Consider the following 22209-nt stretch of genomic DNA (forward strand, 5'->3'; position numbering starts at 1 on the left):
AATACTCAGGGAAATGTTCACAAAGTAGATAATATTTCAAATAAAACTTGGCAGCAATGCTTCATTAAATATACCTTCAGTACTTTTCGTTTACAACTAGTTGCGATTTATCTAAAGTCGTTCATTTTGGCGCCTAAACCGCAAAGCTAACGTTATCTTCCTGTTAGTATAAATGTCTTTTTTTTTAAATAATTTCCTATTGATCATTATTATGTACTTTTTTTTTATAAATTGCCTCGATATTGCTGTGCTATTTTGTAAAAAACAAGCCAACAAATTAGTGTGATTAGATACATAAATTGTATTTTCTTTAATACCAAAAAAATTAATGGGGCAAATGGTGATTTGTGATAGCAAAATTAAATTTGAAAGCAAAATGGATTTTATTTTCAGTTTGGTAAAAAAAAAACTTGAATTCTTTCAAAATACAAGTACAAACTATATATAAAGCTTTTGTAACGTTTCGGCATTGCTACATCGTATGCTAACTTTAATATATATCCATATATAGTTGAATTTTTAATTAAAGTTCATACAAGATTTAGGCAAACAACCATTTTTGAGTTATCCATACATATATACATATCCTTTTCATACATTTTCTTCTTTAATGTTGTGAAAGGTGACGAATTCAACTGTTGTCTATGTCGATGAATGTGCTACCTTCGAAATATAATCAATGAAATATAAAAGCAAACAACACATTGGAACGTAATCCTTATCGCTTACACATATGATTTGTCAGTTGCTCTGCTGTATATGTGATTGTTTATTACAACACCTTGGAACAATGAACAACAACACATATCAAAAAAAATATATCCAAATTTATGTACACGTTGCCTAAAATGTCCTTAACTATTTCAAAATGCTGCTACTACCCGCTCTCCTCTCCAACATTCATCAACAAAGCAAATTTTGTTTCTTTAATCTTTTACAATATTGAAAAATAAAATCAGCTTATGTACGTACTGATACACATAGATTTCTATCGTTAGCTGCTCTTATATATTAAATACGTATCATATACAATTCTTTCGAACAAAACCAACTAAGCTTTATGGAAATCTTCTTAGGTTGAAAAGTTGTCTGAAATTAAGGACAAAATTAAATTTTTTACTCTCTCACATCTTTTGAAAATATGCTTTAAAATATCGTACGTAAACGCTATGTTTTTTTTTTCTTTCAAATGACATACATAATAATTACGTAAGCAAAGATTTTCTTATGTTAGCTGCATGCTTAGTTTACTCTTCTTATCCCGCTGAAATGAAAGATTCCCCTCATCTTTAGAAAAAATGAAACGCAAAATAATAATCCCCTTGTATGCTTTTCGCAAGCTAAAGAAATGGAAACACATCTTTTAATTTCTTTTTTATGGATTCTGTGCAAAAATTATAGCAAAATATGTGGTATATCGTCGTGGTCTACCCAATCTTGAATTTGAAGGATACAAAATTAGTCTGCGTAGAAGATATTCGTAAAAGATACTTTCATCTTATTTTTCTCATTGAAATGGAAAGACATTCTACATTATCGCATTAAATTAAAGCGAACAGTACCTTGTAAACTACTTCTATACTACAAGCAAATATTGGTTTTCATAACACTTACAAATGCTCTGAAGCCTGCGTTCAAAACTTACACATGAAGGCATTTATCAGTGGAGCCATTTTGTCGATCAAAGGCTGCATGTCAGATGTACAGTGTCAGAATCCCTAGCCCATCAAATTTATGAGGAGGCCCACTTTAGACTTCAGGCTTAGCATTAATAGATCCTATAGAACGGACATCTTTTGAACATCTTTTGGGGCAAAGTCTATAGACGATGTACGACTGCAATCATCATTATCATCATCAACGGCGCAACAACCGGTATCCGGTCTAGGCCTGCCTTAATGAGGAACTCCAGACATCCCGGTTTTGAGCCGAGGTCCACCAATTCGTAATCCATAAAAGCTGACCGGGGGCCTACGCCATCGCTCCATCTTAGGCAGGATCTGCCTCGTCTTCTTTTTCTACCATAGATATTGCCCTTATAGACTTTCCGGGGTGAATCATCCTCATCCATACGGATTAAGTGACCCGCCCACCGTAACCTATTGAGCCGGATTTTATCCACAACCGGACGGTCAAGTCTGTGAGCGATAAGATTTCGTCGTTATGTAGGCTACGGAATGGTCCATCCTCATGTAGGGGCCCAAAAATTCTTCGGAGGATTCTTCTCTCGAAAGCGGCGAAAAACCCAGGACTGGGAAGATCATTGTCTTGTACAGTAAGAGTTTTGACCCTATGGTGAGATGTTTCGAGCGGAACAGTTTTCTTCTCACCAAATCGCCACCATTTACTGCGCCGCGGGCCAGTGCGTTCCTCACGCTGTTTTATCGGTGGCCTACAAATAGTCATCTACTAATTCGGAACAGCAATGCCGACTGCATATTCCCAGGATGTATAATCTTAGGACTCAATCAGCTATGCCACTCTAAAAGCTATTTAATGACAACCTGTTAGTTTAGGGTAGAATATCGTCATTTCTTTCCTAAAGGTTGAGATTGTGTCAGAAGCCGGACAACAGCATATAAGGTATCATTCTCATGTCTTATGCACACTGACTAAGGTACCCACTTCAAGCGCCCCGAATTTTTCAAGGTAAAAGTTTACGGAGCGGTGCCCCCGTTAAAATTCGTACTCAATTTCCTTCATAAAAATTACCGACGAAATAGCAAATTCGTTTGGGTGAAGTTCTGCCAGAGAAATAGTGTCATTGTCCTTCACAAGATGGATGACTTGAAGCTAAAAATTTCTAAATGTCTGCATACACGTCGGATTCGCATCATTTAGATGGATGAGATTGAGCAGTGCTTGGTAGTATTTCCGTACCAACTAATACTGATTTCATATAATAAAAACCGTATATTTAAAAATTATTCTACAACTCTGCCATCCCCTTCAAAATAGTCAGCAGCTATACAGCGATTCCAGCGCGTTTTGCACTCTTCATAACATTTCTGGAACGACTGGGATGTCCGCGTGTACCCTCGTCACGGCCGCTAATTGACTCAAAATGGATTCCTTTGACCACCGATTTTGTTCTAGGGAACAAAAAAAAGTCATAGGGTGACATATCGGGCGAATAAGACAGCTGTTGCAACACGGCGATCCCTTTAGGGGGTAAATACTGGGGCACGCTCAGGCCGGTGTGGCACGGCGCGTTGTTATGATGAAGGAAGGAGCGATGTTTGGGCGCACCCTGTTGGTTCATTTTCGCAATCTCTCGAGTACTTGGCGATAGTAGACTTGATTTACGCTTTTTCCTGGTGGAAAAAATTCTTTGTGGACGATTCCACGACTATCAAAAAAAGGAATAATCGTCGTTTTCACCTTCGACTTGCTCACGCGAGCTTTTTTCGGGCGGGGGGGCGTGCGGAGACAACCATTGTGAGCTTTGGCGTTTGGTTTCCGGGTCGTATTGGGAAAACCAGCTCTTATCGCCTGTAACAACTCGACCAAACAGTGTGGGATCGTTTTCCACTTGTTCCAAACAGTCTTCTGCGACGGTCATTCCATGCTACTTTTGCTCCTCAGAAAGGTTCTTTGGAATTATCTTCGCACAAAACTTTTTCATTCCGAAATCGCCTGTTAAAATTTGTCTGACACATTCGAACTGCTAAACGCCGATCTTCACGGATTAGGGTATGCACACGCTGCGCATTCGCATCAGTCCGCACCTCGACTGGTCTCCCACTCCGCGCTTCGTTTTCCTTCACGCCCGTCCTTAAACTCTTTATGCCATCGAAACACCTGGGCACGACTAAGAGCACTATCACCATGCACTTTTACAATTTTACCGTACGTTTCCGAAGCTGTTTCCCCCAATCTATCGCGACGTGTTGCTCTAGATTTTGTTTCTCTATTTTCGTGACGATCACCACCAACACACGTCTACTCAACGCGACACAGCAGGCGAACTAAACAAGCTAGAGCGATGGTGAATATATCAATGGAGAGGAGAAGGATGTCGGGGAAGGGGAAGGAAATTTAAAGGTTGCAGGTTTACCACAAGCGCGGCAATAAAATCAGTCTCATTACCTAATTGTCTAACCTCGTATGATGCTGCAATCTAAGGTTAGCCACATAACCCTTTTGAAAAAAGGTATTCGAATCTGTAATCTCCCAAATAACGGATTAGTGTCGTATCAACTATACGATTAATGTTAGGGGTTTTGGCATAGATGAAGCATACAGAACCCAGCGTTTACATTATCCTTAACATAATGCAGCATTTTACAATAAAGTCGGTTCTGTGCTGGTTTTGTTTCTGAGAGTAGTATGGTACCGAGGAGAAAATACTCCCGAAAATTTTCTACCTACCCTGAAAACGATACTCCAAAAAGAACGCACATGTACTAAACATACACGTACCCTATTTTTGTGAAGAGCTACCTACTATTCCCGATATTGTTTAAATTTTCTCCAGGCCCAAGATGCACCAACCACCACACATTAGTGCTCTCTACCTTACTCCAAACCAAAGCTCATCAGTTTAAATTGTTGCCCCTATAGGTTAGAAGGATATGGGGGCCAGGCTACAATATTCGCACTAACTACATTTGCGTCTACTCAAATAGTTTACGGTCTTTGCGAAGGTGCAGACTTTATAAGCACTTGCCGAGATATCCTCGTCTAAATTTTGGGGAAAGCGGAAAATTGCAAAATCTATCTGCACATTATTGCTGTATCGCCTCAGGTATAGAGTGGAAATCATTGCACCTTAGAAAAACAAGTAGATTTCAAATGTGAATTTTTAACTTTTATTTATCCAAAACTGGAGTAAGATTTCCAAGAATCATCAAGAACACTGGCCTCATCGCAAGCGAGAATAATAGAAGGAAGTTTGAAATTCGACTGTTCCCTTGTGTGTCTGTTCAGGTAGGCTCCTATTTATTCGCTTGTAGGCCTTTGCTAGTTTGAGGATGTCCTTTAAGGACATATAATGCCCACATTTCTCATTGAAAGAGGCCTTTCCAAAAATGTCTTTTGAAAACAGTTTTTCATTATCTTTCTGTGAAAACCAGACAACTGCATATAATATTCAAACCCGTTTTCTCCTCGTTAAGGAGCTATGTCCTATTTATTGCGTTACTTGGACCGATATTATGAGGAACACTATGAATAGGTCATAGGTCGTATATTCATAGAGCTACGGATTTCGACCACCGACTTGGGGAAAATGTTACTTGTCCAAAAATGGAATGATCGCCTCATACAACACGGTCTCAGATTGAATCTAAATAAAACTGAATTTTTGACGACCGATCGCCATGAAACAGCCACAATCACTGTCAGCGGCAGTGATCTGCCCAGAACTGAACGATTTGGATATCTCGGGTCATAGCTATCAGCCAATGGAGAACTGCGTTATGAAATTGCTTCACGCATTAACGCAACCTGGATGAAGTGGTGTTCTACAACTGGTGTTCTTTGCGATCGACGTGTCAATGAACATCTCAGATCGAAAATTTACCGCAATGTCGTCCGTCCTGCCGACCCCTATGGTTCTCAGTGTTGGCCGACTATAAAAGACAATGAACGGCGTCTTGCGGTAATTGAGATGAAGATGTTGCGTTGGACTAGTGGCGTAACACGTTTTGATCACATCCAAAATGATCGTTATGGGTTTGCCCCGATCGTGGAAAAATTGCGAGGGAGGCATCTTCGATGGTGTGGTCACGGAATTCTTGCTAACGGGAATTGACTTCGATGGTAAACGACCAAAAGGCAGGCCGAAACAACGGTGGCTTGATACGCTGGATGGGGATTTAAAAGCCTCGAGACGAGATTGCATCCAGATCAGGCATTTTATAGAGCCAAATGACGAAGCCGATCACGACGAGCTGACCCCGCTTGTGAACGGGACAAAGGCTGAAAAAAAAGAAGAAGTTGTTACGTCACACAACATGGCGCGGGCTTTTCAGTCCGGTTGAATTTGGTTGGAATTTAAAGTGCTGAGCTTTGTTAGTCGGTCCAAATTTCCCTGGTGACAGAGAAGTCCCAAAAACTAGGAAAGCTGGAAAGAGAAATTAAGAGACATGAATGGAAATTCACTGAATGACAGTTTCCAGAACCGTTACAATACAGAATTTCTCACCAATGAAGCCGGGGAGTATTTTATCATTAATATATCCTAGTCTCATCTGCACTTATGGTTTGTTTTAGAGACGATGTTCACGATAAAGAGATTCGCAGAAAATTACACGCTTCCTCATTAGTGACCGGTTTGCCTAATTTGGAAAGCTAGAAGGTTACATTTAATTCTTATCCATTTAACAGCTTCCAATGTATGTATACCGCAAGTAATATCAGCAATTATTCCTATATCCCAATTAATAATGTTTTCAAGGATATTATAGCCGTATAAGAGATTTGTTTAGGCTTCTTAAGGCAAACTACTATTTTTTCAACTGGAAAATCAGGGCCAAGAATTCCCGAAACGTCAGCACTCCTCCTCTACTGTTCTGCACCAAGTGCATTTTGGTCAACCCACCCGTCGGCCATCTTAGCAGAGTGAATTCCATTGCAAGCTACCCAATGGCTATATATTTTAAAAATAAAGACCAAACACACCACTTTGGTCTATCATTGCGTTAATAAAAGCCACACCTAGATTTGAAGATATTCAAATATATAAGTCCTATACGTTTACTGCAACGAAAACAAAGCCGAAAGGAAGAATGATTCTTATTGCGACATTCTAAACCAACTTAGACAAGGAGAATACGGTTATTCAATTACATTTGGTTTGCCACCTTCACGTTTTTAAGATTATCCCAGTGAATCTACTCGGCATCACCATCCTGTTTTGAGTATAAATGAGAACAACTCCGGTTTTCCTTGATCGGAGGTTGAGGAGTCAGTCGGCTTTATAACTGACTTTTTAAGAGTTACGGGAGCCTCATCTTCGCTGCTGCGTCCAGCATATAATATTTCCTCGCTAGAAGAATTTATAACCATCAAACGTTACACAGTGTTATATACCGAGATTTTATGATGATGATGAAAGTCATCGTTTGAAGTGCATGGGATGGTGCATTCTGGTTGGCTCCCTATAGGTGCGCTCGAATCTTCCTTCTCTTCTTATTATTTTGATATACAAGACTGGTACTTCATGTGGACGGTACAGAGTTTGCGAAAAATTGTACTCATTTAATTTTAGTTAATAATTATAACATGTATTGTGCCTAGAATTTTGACAGAATGACCCCCGACTCAATATTCTTTATCATCATCATCAACGGCGCAACAACATCCCGGTTTTGCGCCGAGGTCCACCAATTCGATATCCCTAAAAGCTGTCTGGCGTCCTGACCTACGCCATTGCTCCATCTCAGGCAGGGTCTGCCTAGTCTTCTTTTTCTACCATAGATATTACTCTTATAGATGAGAACACCACGAGATTCCATTTTCTGCCCGAAATTTTCTTGTAAAGTCGTTAATTTTTTGGCCAAATAATACCTTCGATCATTTCTAATATTTGAAGGATACCTTCCCGAAAACACTCTTTTTCTTTTCGCTGCCAGGCCCGTAGAGAAAAAATCCGGGTCTGAGGTGAAAATGATACGGGTCTGAGGTGAAAATTATGCGAGCTCCCTAGGTACCTATTCTTTAACTGAAATTTTTATTTCGGGCTCCTTGAATAATACCCCTCCCCTCTTTCCACCCCCTCGCGGCAGGTCTATTCGCTTCATTTTCCTACCTCAATGTCCATGATAATGTCTTCCTTATTCACCGTATGACACAATTTAGATCCTTGCTCAGCAAGGCCAACTTTCCTCTTTATCCGATCTCCTCGCCATATAATCCGGCATGTGTTCTGCCTTAAATTTATTGATCGTGTTGGGATACCTTTTTCTTATATTTTCTATAAAACAAATAATTAAAATCGGCGTACTGTGTGTCCGTCCGACTGTTTGTCTGTGGATCGTCTGTTCTCTCCTCGTCCATCTGTCTGTCGATCACGTGCATTTTTCTTAGAAACGGTGATATCTTCTTAGGCAAAATTTGGAGTCCATGAGCATGCAGCGAACGGCATCGTCGAATCCTGAGCTTAAGGGAGTCCTCATACATGCAAAACTGGGGTTACTATACATGGGTTGTTTTCATGGAATATAGCCATTAGGGGTATCAAATGAAAAATCCCGGTTAGTACTTTCCGGGGAAGGTATTAGTTTTGAGGTTATTAGGGTAGTAGGTAGGGTAGGGTAGTAGGGGAGAGAGGAATTGGAAGAAATCAATTATATTAAGGGGTCATTCTCAGAGAGTGTCTACTCCAAAAATTTGAAAAAATATATCCATGGTGCTCCTATATGACATCTAGCCCCCAAAAAATTTCATTTATCAGTAACTGCTCAAAAATGACATAATGGTAAATTATTACATATTGGAAATTCTTAACTTCATTTTAAAAGTAAATTTTTTTACAATAATATTGATCGAAAGATAAGTCATCATACTGGAGGATATCCTTCTGTTATTAACAAAGTTCTGTTTGGAGAAATTATCTATTTCGCGTGAATTTACGTAAAAATCCCTAAGCTATAGATACACACTCTATGTATCTATATCTTAGGGATTTTTACGTAAATTCACGCGAAATAGATAATTTCTCCAAACAGAACTTTGTTTATCTCATTAAGTGAATAGCCTGACTTACTTGATATATACATATACACTATGGTTTTGGAACGTAAAATTATGGGTATAGCCCTCAGAAAAGGTATTTGCTGGTAATACATGTGTAATCTTCCCCTTACTAATATTTCGTCTGTATAAAAACGAAACAATGAAAGTATTCGTTAAAACACGATAAAAATCTGAAAAAAAAATAATTGTATAGTTTTTGAAAGAAAAATGTCAAGCAGAAACGTTATAAAAGCTGAAAAACTAAGATTGGGGTTAAAATTAAATACTTAAAATTCAGAAAATCCTACTTTATGAAATACATTCAATAATCATTGGCACTCATTCATCTTCATCAAAGAAAAACTTACTTTGGGTATCCTCAAAAAAAAAAACAACAAAACGTTCCTCACAAATCAAGGGGTTCAAAAAAAACTGGCCAAATCATCTTAGAATATCTGCTTCATCGTTGGTCACTGCTATTTTCCGCTCCTCTCAAAAGTGTTATGGTCAAATGTCCACCGATTTCATTCCAGCGATTGTGCAAATTAATTTCTTGTTTTGATGGAAAATTTTATTATTTTCAACATTTTTGACATATCAAGGACTCTTTTGTGTGCTGATATACATAGATAAACACCACTGGCTAAAGGTCAATGTTTCGCAATATTGTACTGATTGTGGTTAATCCAGTATTATCTTGTTGCATTTTTTTAGACGTTTAGAAAGAAAAGAAAATAAGGTACAAGTGTGTTTTCTTCTCAGGTACTTGGGTGGTGATGAATTATTCAGTGAAAGTAGTTAAATCTCTATTTGAGAAAAATTGTGTGCGTATTTTTTTGAAATCTTAATTTAAACGAAGGACATAAGAAAAAAAAAGTATTATTTTGCTATAATTTTTTTTCAGTATTTCAGATACGAAAAAATAAATCTTCATTTATTCTACTATTTGTGATTTAAATTTTTATTTTTTTGTTTCATTTTAATTTCTTTTGATTTTCATATTTTATTTTTTTATTACATTGGAGCTTCGGTTGATGTTCGCACTTTTAAGGTAAGATGCACCAGCTATAACATGGCTTTGAAATTGAAATGGAGACAAAAGCATTCTAAATTTAATTGCAAAAAAAACTACATGCGGTTTGGCTTCTTCATATTTAGGCATATTTTCTGTAACATCTGTAGCGCATTTAATTTAAAAATCAAATCAAAGAGGCTTTCCTTCAAAATTCCATTTAAAATTCTGGCATTATCATTACAACTGGATAATTCAATTCAATTTCAAAACAAAATGTCTTTAAATTTTTTTAAGTACAATTATTATTTTTTCTTTGATTTTTAGAGAGAAAAAAAATGTTTAAAAAAAAATCTGAACTCATTTAGAAACAGAACTACATACTATATTAAAAAAGCAAATTCTATTTATATTTTTTTGTATTTTATAATGTATCCCCTTTTTCTCCAGGTTGTGCTTCTAGGATTTACGTACGAAATTGCTTTATAAATAAATAAACGTTTTGTGTGTGCGTGTTTAACAATGTTTTAGTAGGTTTGTAATGAATTGTTTCCTTTAACAATTGAAAAGCAGTCAAGGTGCTAGGTTTACAACATGTGCTCTTTGATTTGAATTTAAAGTCGCTGACTAGTCCATCAGTGATGGCTTTTATAACACTTTTCAGATTAATTTGTAAGAGTAAAAGCACAAAGTGTCGTTTCAAGTAATTAGCATCAAACTTGCAGAAAAATATGAAAAAAATTATAAATTATAATTATACTCGTACATAAATTCAATAAGTGTCAATTCGAAACTTAATAATAAAATTGGCTCTAATTGTTTCTAATATTTTCTTGGGAGTTGCGATGAATATTTAATTATTAAACCATCCTATTGCATATTTTCATTTTTTGAAAGACACTGTGTGCCTTTATTATTGCAAAAAACTACTCAAAACATTTTGTATTAAATCATCTAACATTTTAAAAACCTTAGTATCGCTTTTTCCAGGTGAAGCGTTTTTAACAAAGTGCATGCGTGCTTTTAAGCAAACATTTAATTGGATTACTCTATTTTTTGGTGTGTGTATAAAAATGACAAAGTATTTGAGAAAAAAAAAGTACAAAAATCAATGGCCATCTGTGAGTTGCTGTAAAAATTGAACGCAAGCCAAAAAAAGTATCGAAAACTATAGATTTTGTGTTTGATGCTGATCTACTACTGCTGTTAACAACATACCAAAAATTTCCCGGCCTGCATCAGCCCGCTCGTCCGCAATATTTTATGTCCTGCTACTACTATAAAAACAAAAAAAAAAACCAATCCTGTGCTGCATCGATTGTTTTCATTCTTAGCAAGTTTAGACACACACACGCCCACACACCTAATCCGCATACCACGTTGAGAAGACTATATTCGTACACCGTGAAACCGCTAATACATATGTAGACCAACATAATTATCCTATATTTTCCTAGTTTTAAGTAATCATCCTGTTTTACATTGATTTTTCTGTATCGCACTTGATCCGAAGTCCTAGGGCACATCCATTTTTTTGGTAGCAAGCACATTCAAACAAATTCACATTTACAATAAAAACGTCCACTATTTTCCGAAAAAAAAAACATTTCTCCTGCTATATAGTATTTAACAATGGTAAATGGAACATATATTTGTTTTGCGCTTAAAAGTTTCTAATGAAATATGTATTGCAAATGGACCTGAGTAGTAAGTATTGAATTTGACTAATCCTCACTGAAACAAAGCTTTTTGTCCGGTAAGCAAAGTATTTTTATATGTTTTCCATTCTTTTATCAAAATTGTACTGTGTGTGTTTTTTATAGTAATTTGCTTAATTAAAACCATGCTTTCTTGCAGCTTTTCGCCTATAATGCAATCCCATCGCACCGAAAAATCAGAAGAAAAACTGATTTATTGACGCTTTTTTATATGCATATAAATAACTTTTAAATAGTTTAGTTTTATTGATAGTTTAGTATTGAATTCAACAGAAATATCTATTGCAAAACCATATTAATTTCTCAACATTCTTCTTCGCATTTAAAACAAAAACCAAAAATTATCATTCTCTAATTCTATACTAACAACATTTCATTTAATCAAAAATCATACTTTTATTACTTCCCCTGAAACTATAAAACTCAATCAACCAAATAAGTCACCGCAGCTCCTAAATAAATACAACTTCTAAGTAGCAACAAAAATAAATTACTATCAACATTTAACCCTGTCTTCTGCAGAAAATTGCAACAGTCCTGGAAAATAGTGAACACAATACATTTTATGATAACTTATCTCATTTCACCATCATTTCCAACAAATGTAAATGACTTAAATCGTCTCACCAAACAACTGTTCATTCTCTTTTCTTTCCCACAATCACATCAAAAGTTCTTGGAAGTAGAATGAGTTCTTTCTCCCTTCGCTTTGCCTTTTGTCTGTTTACTTTTTTATGACGAATATTCTGACATTGCTTTCTATTGTAAGTTTCTTTACATCCTTTTTCAAGCATCCCTCAATGACAGCAATAGCAATGAATAGTCCTCTGAGTTATGTTGGTATGAATTCGAATTCATTTGTTTTTTTAGAGTAAACGCACGTGGCACATCCTTGCCGTGTATGCATTTACTAATTTGTAACATTTATGGTACTTTGTGCGAATTCATAGTTTCATATCAGAGTTATTTTTTCCTTCTCGGTACACCTTTTGTACCAATTACACTCTTCTATTATTTCTTGAAAAGAATAAAAAGATAGGTAATTTTATATTAAAATATTCTGCAAAAGACAAGGTCTAGGGAACATAGAAAGATTGTGTAAAAAAAAAATGTTTTATTGTTGCTACTTCCACTAAAAATTAACTAGATTTTAACAGACTCTTTAGTATTATGCGAGTGAAGAGCAAATATGCATGCTTTGAACCAAAGCCTGAGAAATCTAATGATGGAAAAGAAACTAACGGTGGAAAGCTAAGAAATTCGGAAAAACGAATATAATTGATATGATCCCTGCAAAGCTTAGGATATCAATCGAATCATTTTTCTCCCATTTTCACTCTTCCTATTCGATTTTTAATGCGACTATACTTCAGTTCTATTATCACAATTAATGCGGTATAAATTATATGTAAGCCTGTGGTACCAGGACAAACACAAATATAAAGACATTCATGATGCATCCTTAAATTAAACCGCAAACAGCCGAATTAAGATTACATTTCATTAAAGCTTGAACTTTCTTCAAAGTATATGGAACCTGGACCAGTTATTCGTTGTCAATTTGGACTAAATTAACTATCTGGTTTTACCTTTGGTCAGACTGGATGCAGAGCATATATCTGCAACGAGCCTTCGCCTTTCTTATAAGACTTTTCCATTATTCTCAGCTCTGTATCCAAGTCTTCTATCAAATTTACCATTTTTGGATGATACTGTTTACCAACAGTATTTCAAGCGAAAATAGACATTTTCTCCTTTACTGATTACAATTTTGTTTATTCTATCAAATACCGTATTTTGGGAATGATTGGTCCTCATCTTCGGAGAAGATTATATTAAATTACGGTCAAAAAAGGAGAAACGGCTCATTGACACTTCAATCCTTGTTCTTCATCCTTTGTCCCCTTCAGAAGCGGAGTTGGCTCGTCTTGACTGGCTCTGTCATTTTGCTCGGTCATGTTCTCGGATTGGAAAGTCTATAAGACCAATAGACCAGAAAACTAAAACGATGGCGAGGGCTAAAGTGGTGGCACCTAAAGTAGACCGCACCGCAAAACTAGGATGTTTGGAGTTCCTTCCCAAGGTAGGCCTAGACCGGACACTAAATGTTGCGCCGTCGATAACGATACATATCTCTTGTTCACTCAGCTTCATTATCATCCCAATTGATATTGTATAGGTGGAAATACCATATTAGATGAACAAGCACAAGAGCAAACATAAACATCAATGACTACTCCGATTGGAATACAGGAAAGCGAGATTGAGAGGTTGGCGCCCAGATTGGCGTTTCAGATTAACCACGCTTTATCACTGTATTAGCCATATTTTCCGGACAAAAAAATCCTCCCCTATTCTAAGTTGTGCATCCAAGTCTTATCATTCTAGATTACGTCTCAGCTAAGAACAATGTTGGTTTCCGAAGTAGCTTTCGAAGCAAGTCGGTGAGTGAAAAGGCAGACTACCACCCGGTAAAGCTGTTCCAAAACTCAATTGTTGGCTACTTGGTGTGAGGGACCATCCAAAAACAGAAGATCATGTCGTATTTAGCGGCTGCGTAAGCGGAACTAGCAACATCAGGACCTTCCCTGCGATTCAAACATTGTATAAAAATTGGTTCCTCATAATTTTAGCAATGTCCTTAGAACGCTTGTTCATTTGTGCCTCTTTCTATTCAAAGAAGAGGAAAAAATTCGCATGACCTGCTTTGCGGAGGGTACACCAAATTTTGAAATATTTACGCCCAGGGCTGTAGAGCTGCCTGGACAAATCTAGTCGCCGGACCTCATAAGTCAGATTTTTACCTCCTTATGTTTTTTTCATCACCACAGCAATGTCGACTTTCTTTCAAGTCACTTTTCGTTCGACGAAATGAAAAATAATTGCAGTGGGCGAGGTTTCAGCAATGACTTGATGAAGCATAATGATCTTGCTATTCTTGGCTCCCCGTTGATACGAAAGAGGAGTGCACATTTTTTTTTCATCAAATATAGTCATGTGAGGTACCAAATGAAAGGTTTCAGTTAGTCCTTTCGGAAGCCAGTCTTAGTTTTGACATTTGTTGGAAAGGTGGAGGGAGTGCGGGGAGTAAAGTTTTCTAGGTGTTTTTTTATGTATTCCAAGATTATCGTAAAAATTGTCTTTACCATTCATTCCAATTATGATTCAAAGTTTTCGACGAGTTTTCATATCCTGAATTCTACTCCCATGATGTTTTGCCGCCAACACCTCCTGGGACTAGGAGGCGAGGCTTCTCACTACAACAATGGTCCTTGTGATGGTAGCAATAAAGCCTTTAACACATTAACTACCTTGATGATGAATATCTTTCTTATGTGGGCTACACATCGTGGTAATCACAATAGCTTATGACGAGGTCTGACGAGAGGGGATAGAAAGGGGGGATTCATTGGCTGTTTTCTCAGGAGTCGGGAATAAAAATGCCCGGAAAGACCCGAACAATCATCAATCATGTTACGTTGAATTACTGACAAAACACGCTGGTATAACGTTTGAAATGAGGACTATTAATATGGCGTTGCGCTTAGAGTCGAAAATTTAGCTCACTTAGATTGGCCCGAATATCTAAGTCGATGGATGGCTTGATAGTAATTTAACAACCCCTCGAAAATTAGTGAAGTTGATCTGAATACCGAATATCTTCCTGTTCTTTTGACAAATTGAAATGTCTCCCTCGATGATGACTACCTATTTTCCATACAAGCCGTTACTTTTCAGAATTTGGGTTAAAAGGATGAATTTCGTAATCAACTAGTAAGAAGGAATAAAGAGCTTGTAAAAAGGCGTTGATGGAGGTATTAGCTAGAAATTGAAAATGCGCATGGTAGCTGCTCCTATTCCATTGAATCAGCAATTCGAAGTACGTAATCAACCCGTTGAAACTTTCGAAATTTTACAGAACTGAGTTTTATGCCGAATTCGTCACACATCTTCTCGTCCCGAATTGGACCAAAAGCATTCCTAAAACTTTTCCTTCAAACAATCCATCTGCGAACAAGGGAAAGAGTTTAAACTTTTATATACGGAGGAAATTTTACTCATAGATTTTTTCATTTATTATCTTACTGAAATCGTCCTCCAAGGGACTGAGATGGAGGTAGGTGTTCAAACCCCGAAAATCACCTTGTGCATAGGTCTGCAGCTGTACGTATCTAACTGCTTTTGCGCAGCGCAATTGAGGTTCCACATTTTGCTATCGTAACATAAGGCCACGGATATTTTTGTCTGTAAGTGGGGTAGCTTCATAATCGGGGCGTCGAATTGTACCGGGAAATTTAGGTATGACCTATTCAATTCATTTTTCGATTTCATTGTATTCTGCTTGACACTTCACCGGCTTAGATTCTGTCTAGTGGGAGTTTTCTTTCTCTCAAGGTGAGCCAATAACCCTAGGGTGTCAGTTAAGTATCAAAAGAAAATGACTATCTTGTCATTATATGTAAATAGTTTTCAATTAATTTGACGTCCACTAGTATCTGCCTAGCGGCATGATCATATTAAGGAACACCGGAACTAGTCCTGTGTCAACACGTATCAGGAATGAAGAAGCAGAAATCTGTCCTGCAATTTTGAATTCATCATTTTCTTTCGAGTCGGTATAGCGAAGACTTACCTATCGGTGGCATCAAGGACCTGCTTAAAGTGTACCAAGATGCACATCGATATTAAAAGTGGTTGTGTACTATTTCAGCACACTTCAACTGACTTCACCTGAGAATTCAAATACCTGACCAACGAAATAAAAAATAAAAGCCACACTGAATGCGATCAGGATCTAAAATAAAGTAGGTAATCAAAGCTACTATCTAATGCAGATGAACCAGCTAATTTTGAATGTCACACTTCATATACGAGTATATGAACTGATTAACCGATGTTTGTTGTTACTTGTTATCCGTGAGGATCGGCAAACATCTTTGGACCACATTTCTTAGCTAATTTCAGCCTATTGTCTGGGTAGTCATCTGTTCCAACAGTTGTATTAAAGATGTTTCCTAAAGATGGTTTTCAGCCTGGCTTTGGTACATGTACGGCGAATGAGCTGTGCGGTGAAGTTAGCCACTGCTTTGTCCAGCAGCTTATTGTTTGACATCATTGTGCAGCTGCATTAGGCATACTTTTTTCTTTGGGAACCCTTCGATGTCAGGGCCTGGAACGTAGTTGTCACTCCACGATTATAATGTACATTGTGGATTGGGAATGACTGAGAACTAACATTATTCCGTTAAGGGAAATTGCACTGCATCCTTAAAGAATCATTGTGGGTTTTTTACTGGTGATAGTGTACATATTAGCCTATAACCGTCAGGAATTTTAACATATTCCCTACTTTCAAGTATTTCAACTTGGCGTCTGATATTGACTACTCGTCCAGGTGCCTTGACCTTCTTTACGCAAGTGCCGGACATTGTCCCAAGACATGTACGGAGGTTTCGACACACTTCACACAAAATCTGCAGGCAGTGTTCGTGGATATCCCTAGCTTCCCCAGGTAATAGTCGGCAGTGACCAGTAAATATTTCCACTTTAATCCGGAGCTTCTTCTTGGTGAGGTTTAAGCAACCCTTCAGTTCCTCCCATAAGCATCCTGGACTGCTGTATTCCTGGTAGGTTCGCCGAGTATAGTTCCCTCAGCTGTTCCTCTTCACTTTTTAATGTTATAGTCACGAACCCGTTTACGATTCCGCAGAATGGTTCTGGTTTGAGTAGAGGCGTCACTGCTCCCTTCCTGGCCAGTTCGTCCATGCCTCATTGCGTTTCAACCTAATATAGCCTGGAACCCAGAGTATCCAGACCTTATTGTGTGGGCGAAGCGTCAGTTTCAGTCTCTGATGGCATTCCCATACCAGTTTGGATATCACTTGGTTGGATCTAATTGGCTGTCAGTCAGAAGAGCAATATTCTGTCCCAACTATCCCTCTAGTTCCTTTGGAGGCACATCGGTCTATGGAGTATATTTCAGTTTGGAATATACTAGCATGCGTACCCATGGTTCCAAGTATATTTTCCTTGGACCAATGACTCCAGCGCCCGCTCTCTCTGCTGTGAGGGATCCGTAACTGTACCAATTAATCAGTTACTGATTTAGCAGTATGTCAAAACCACGCTCTTTCAGTTTGTTCTATTACTCGAATGTATTACAACCTTTTTATCAAAGTGAAACCTCGTTGCCATGTTATCCCTTGGTATTCACAATTCGGAGTATCACCAAAAATGAATATCAATCTTCTTTTGATTTAGGCAGACCCTCGCTTCACTGATAATCCCGGTTATCCTGAAGATCGCCTTCCTTGCCTGAATTGATGGAGAGGGATTAATCCGAGAACGGCCTCCAAGAATGCCGTTGGGCATGTCAGCATTTGGAGTGTGTCCAACTCGCTGGCAGAGAACTAACAAATTGTCATAGTTTCCATTTTCATGATCGAAGCTAAGACGAACATTTTTTGTCTTTAAAAATGCTTATTTCCCCAACGTTTAAATGTTGGTCTGAGTTCAGGTTTGTGAAAAAGCAAGTTACGAGTGACCAACTGTTTTCCAAAAAATTAGAAATATTTCCTGCATCGACAGCTGCATTATTTGGTATGGTATGCAGCCACTGGTCAACGATCTGCTGAACTGGTTTTTCTAAATTTTGGGATTAAGTTTTGAATTGTGCTACTGCAATTATGTATGTTAACCGCTGGCTCGTTTTGCTTTGCGGTAAATTTGGGAATAATAAAAATTTCAAGACAAATATAGGATTATAAAGCCATATCGGATGAAAATGCGATCCGTCTTCGAACAACACCCCAAATAGCTCATTTGTAGCCATAATTAATCGAAAAAGTGCATCCGCGTCAACTTGGTCCACATTTTAAGTGTACGCTTTCATGCACTACTAATAGGTAGATAGGTGAACCTCGATTCTGTTAAAGCACCTGATTTCCACAAAACGTTGCATTTCCATGAAAAAAGTTCGCTTGAAATTTGCATATTTTCTCTTCACGCATACATTCATACTTATATCAATGTATACTTTCTTAAAATTTATTGCATGTATCTTTTTATTTTCATTTACGTTTTCCAATATAATATTTTTATCTCTTTTTCAATGGTTTATTTACATGCCTTCCACAAAACACATCTATTTACGAATATGTTTGCAATCAATCCTCGGAAAATGGTCTTGATGATGTTATTTCCCTTATTTGCAATTCGTTCGGCTTTCACTTTATACACATTCATATATTTAATTTATATTCATATGATATGAAACAATTATGGAATTGATTTCGATTATTATATTTCGTATAATTGCTATTTTCAATGAAACAATTTACTTTCTATAAAATGTAATACACTTTCAATTACTCGTTAACTAACAATTTATGTTTCTCTACTCGGACTTTTATCAATTATCCAAATATGTATTTTGTTTTAATTTGATATATAACATGTATGCTTTGCATGGCAATGATACCACTTATATGTGATGTTTTTTTTTAAATAAATGAAAATCAATTAATCTTATTTGAAATAATCGATTTAACGTGTCACCTTCATGGCTTTTCGTATGTGTATTTTCGGTTTGATGGATTTTTATAAATGAAATTGAAATCAAAACTGTATCAAACTAGCTCTAGGGAATAATGCAAATGTACCGCCTAATGCTCCTTACGTTATTTACACTGATTCCAATGGACAGGTATTTCCTTTTGTTTTGCTTTAGGATGAGGAGTATGTGTTCAAAACTGCAAAGCTTGAAACGAAAAATGTTTGAAGTAACTTACAAATAAGTATTGAGGAGCTTTTATTGAAAATATTTTAAATATATTTTTAATTCTGCTTTTTTGTGTGTGAAATAAAATTTTGATCATTTAGGTTCAAGGGTGTGTATTTCTAATAGTGTTTTGAGAGCTCTAATAATCAGAATCATTGAAATTTTTTAAAAAGGATTTTAAACAAAAGTTGGTACCCTGATACCAGATGGGTTCATTTATACCATTCTGCAATGGTTTAATTAATAATAATAATAATTTATGTATTCACAAAAAGATTTGTATAAATTTTAACAATTTAATTTCATATCTACAAAAAATTTATCTAAACAATTTGACAAATTTTGGACATTAAAAATCATTATTTGAAATAAATTCAATGATTTATCGATTGGTTCATAGATACACCAGGAGCTAAGTTATTTCTATATTTGATTCATATTTCGGGGTTTTAAACTGGTTTTACAAAGCTTCTAGGATAAGGCAGTGTCAAAAAAGTAGTAGACATTTTGGAGAGATAAGCTTACCAAATTATTGGCTTTATATTTTGCAAAAATCAAAGAATCTGATTGCATTGTTTTAATTTTGCTATCAATTAAAGAAATGAGAGTGGCGTATTATAGTGATGAGTGGAAATACTCCTGATATAAGAGTGCATAGTCTATAATTTTTTATTATTTGCAAATAATTTTCAAACCAGGTCATTTCTAATATTCAAATGAATTTATTATCCAACAATCAACGTATAAATGAATAAATATTTCTAAAAATGAAATTTAAAATTCAATTTTTGTTGCTTAAAGTGGTTTCAAATAGTGGAGTGCCTAGGAAATCTAGTAGCTGATAAATGTTAGGAGTTCTCCTTGAAACAATTTAGAATTTATGGAAAACTAGATGTCGTCTGAAGTTGGTCGTTACATTAATGCAATTAGTGCATAATACCAAACGTGTTCTGGTTTAAACCAAGGTTAAATGTTTAGAATTACATGTTCAATTACAATGTAGAGATAAGCTGGGAGGTTCAATTTCAAATGTTCGTTTGCTGATATTGAGTAATTATCACAAGAGTATCCCATTAATGCCAAACGAAAGCTTTAAAAACAATGCTCAAAATAAGTCCCTTTGCAATTCAAAATTGAACTTCTCACCAATCCAACCTTCGGCGTTCTCACAAACACAATAATATTATTTAACACTTAAATCTAATCCATTTTCCAACTACAAACTATAAAAAAAAAATCTTCAGTAAAATTCATAAAACCAAAATTGGCTGATTTTATGTCAAATTAGAATCTTAACTAAAAAACAATGATACAAAAAATCAAAATCGATGTTGACTAAAAAAAACATTCCGTTAAATTTTCAGCCCCTCCGGAGACAGGTGTATATTATTCGCAGTGTCCTATCTTATTGAACGGCATAATTTATGTGATTAGGTAAAAATCAACACTTCTACTATTCTCTTAAAAGAAAAGCAAGCATAATAAAATATATGTATTTGGCAATGTGTGCTGCTTCTGTTGTCTCTACTTTCATTACTATATTTTTTTTATCTCTTTATTTTCGAAATTCGAAGAAAAGCCGAAACTATGCAATTCAATTGGTCTCAATTTGGTTTTACTTTCATCTAGAACTTTTATGTTGCATTCTAATGCCATTCAAGTGAATATATGCCGTATGATGACTATTTTACTTTATTTTATTTAATTTTCCCAAAAGCTACTTTATTATTTGAGAAAATTATAATTTTCTTGTATAAGTTGTGATGAAAGCCCTTTGATTGTGAGATATAATATCGCTTTTTGAATGTGTTCGAAAACATATTAAAAACAAAAACCAAATAAAATTCGCATCCCTTCTAGTGCCTCCTATTAGGATACTCTACATAAACTCTACACGACCATAAGTACTTGAATAATGTGAGTTCCGATTATGTCTTTACTTTTTTTTTTGATTGAAAAGAAAAGAGATCGCTATTTGTTCATTTTAATTTTTCAAGCATTTATTATTTTTATTATCAAAGAAAAGAAAAAAAACACTTAAAGAAACGAAAAATAATTGACAATAAAAAGTATACTTTCTAATCACTCTATAAAGCTTGTAGCTCTCATTTCTGCGCCACCAAAATGTCTACTGCCTTAAATTATAGCATTTATAATCAAAGGAATTTGGCATTCTGTTTGCATACTGTGGTATTTTGGTTTATCAAATTTGATAATTTCCGTTTGCTTAAAAATGAATCAAGCGCCACTAAATAGTAATTTTTTGACATGCCTACATTTTTTTTTGAATAAACTTTCTTAGATAAGCAAAATCATTTAAAAACGCTTATGCTTTCAATACTCTCTCAAACATTAGCTAAGTTAGCTGTAATATTTTCTACCTAAAAAATTTAGCTTATATCTAAGATAAATTTGAAAAATTATCTACGTCTTAACCGCATATTCCAAAAGAGTAAATAGAATGTAATCCATTTCAAATCAACAACAAATGGAAACCTTAGATAACCTTGACATTCAGACCATTTTAAGATTATTTAAGAAAATACAGAAAACATGAAAAATAGTGACAATAATGGTTATAAAATACGCAGGAATAGCTAATTTAAATACATTGATAATATGTTTCAGTAATTTAATTATTTCAACATAATTTCATGGATTGTATTATATAGGAAAGGAGAGAGATTAAATTTATTATTAGAAATAAGTCTTATATAATAACCTTTAGCTCACTAGATTCTTGGTACTAATTTATTTCTTATTTTTCTTTTTTTCTCATCCAAATCAGTTACTGGACACCCTCCCGGTGTGCCAAGATTTTAATAGATCTATGTGCAGTCGGCTAAATTGTAGATTCGTTCATTTAATGGAAAGTAAGTATAAGATTATTTTTATTCATTTGAATATCTAATTTTATAATGATACTATACTCTAAATTATAAGAAAACTAACTTATAAAAGATTGGACAATCGCCTTGTAGCTGTATTCAATTATATGATAAATAGGCATGGAAGCAACA

The 22209-nt window shown here is 35.8% G+C and overlaps 1 protein-coding gene across 1 annotated transcript in view; it reads left to right on the forward strand.

Annotated features, from left to right (window-relative positions):
* Positions 1 to 22209, forward strand: part of LOC119653550 (homeobox protein 5) — a 1045448-nt gene that overhangs the window by 1014924 nt on the left and 8315 nt on the right. The window contains exons 11-12 of the mRNA XM_038058259.1: positions 19047 to 19114; positions 21978 to 22062. Coding sequence (XP_037914187.1) covers positions 19047 to 19114; positions 21978 to 22062 — 153 coding nt within the window. The remainder of the gene's footprint in view (positions 1 to 19046; positions 19115 to 21977; positions 22063 to 22209) is intronic.

Source organism: Hermetia illucens, chromosome 4 (assembly GCF_905115235.1).
Source record: "Hermetia illucens chromosome 4, iHerIll2.2.curated.20191125, whole genome shotgun sequence".
Lineage (NCBI taxonomy): Eukaryota > Metazoa > Arthropoda > Insecta > Diptera > Stratiomyidae > Hermetia > Hermetia illucens.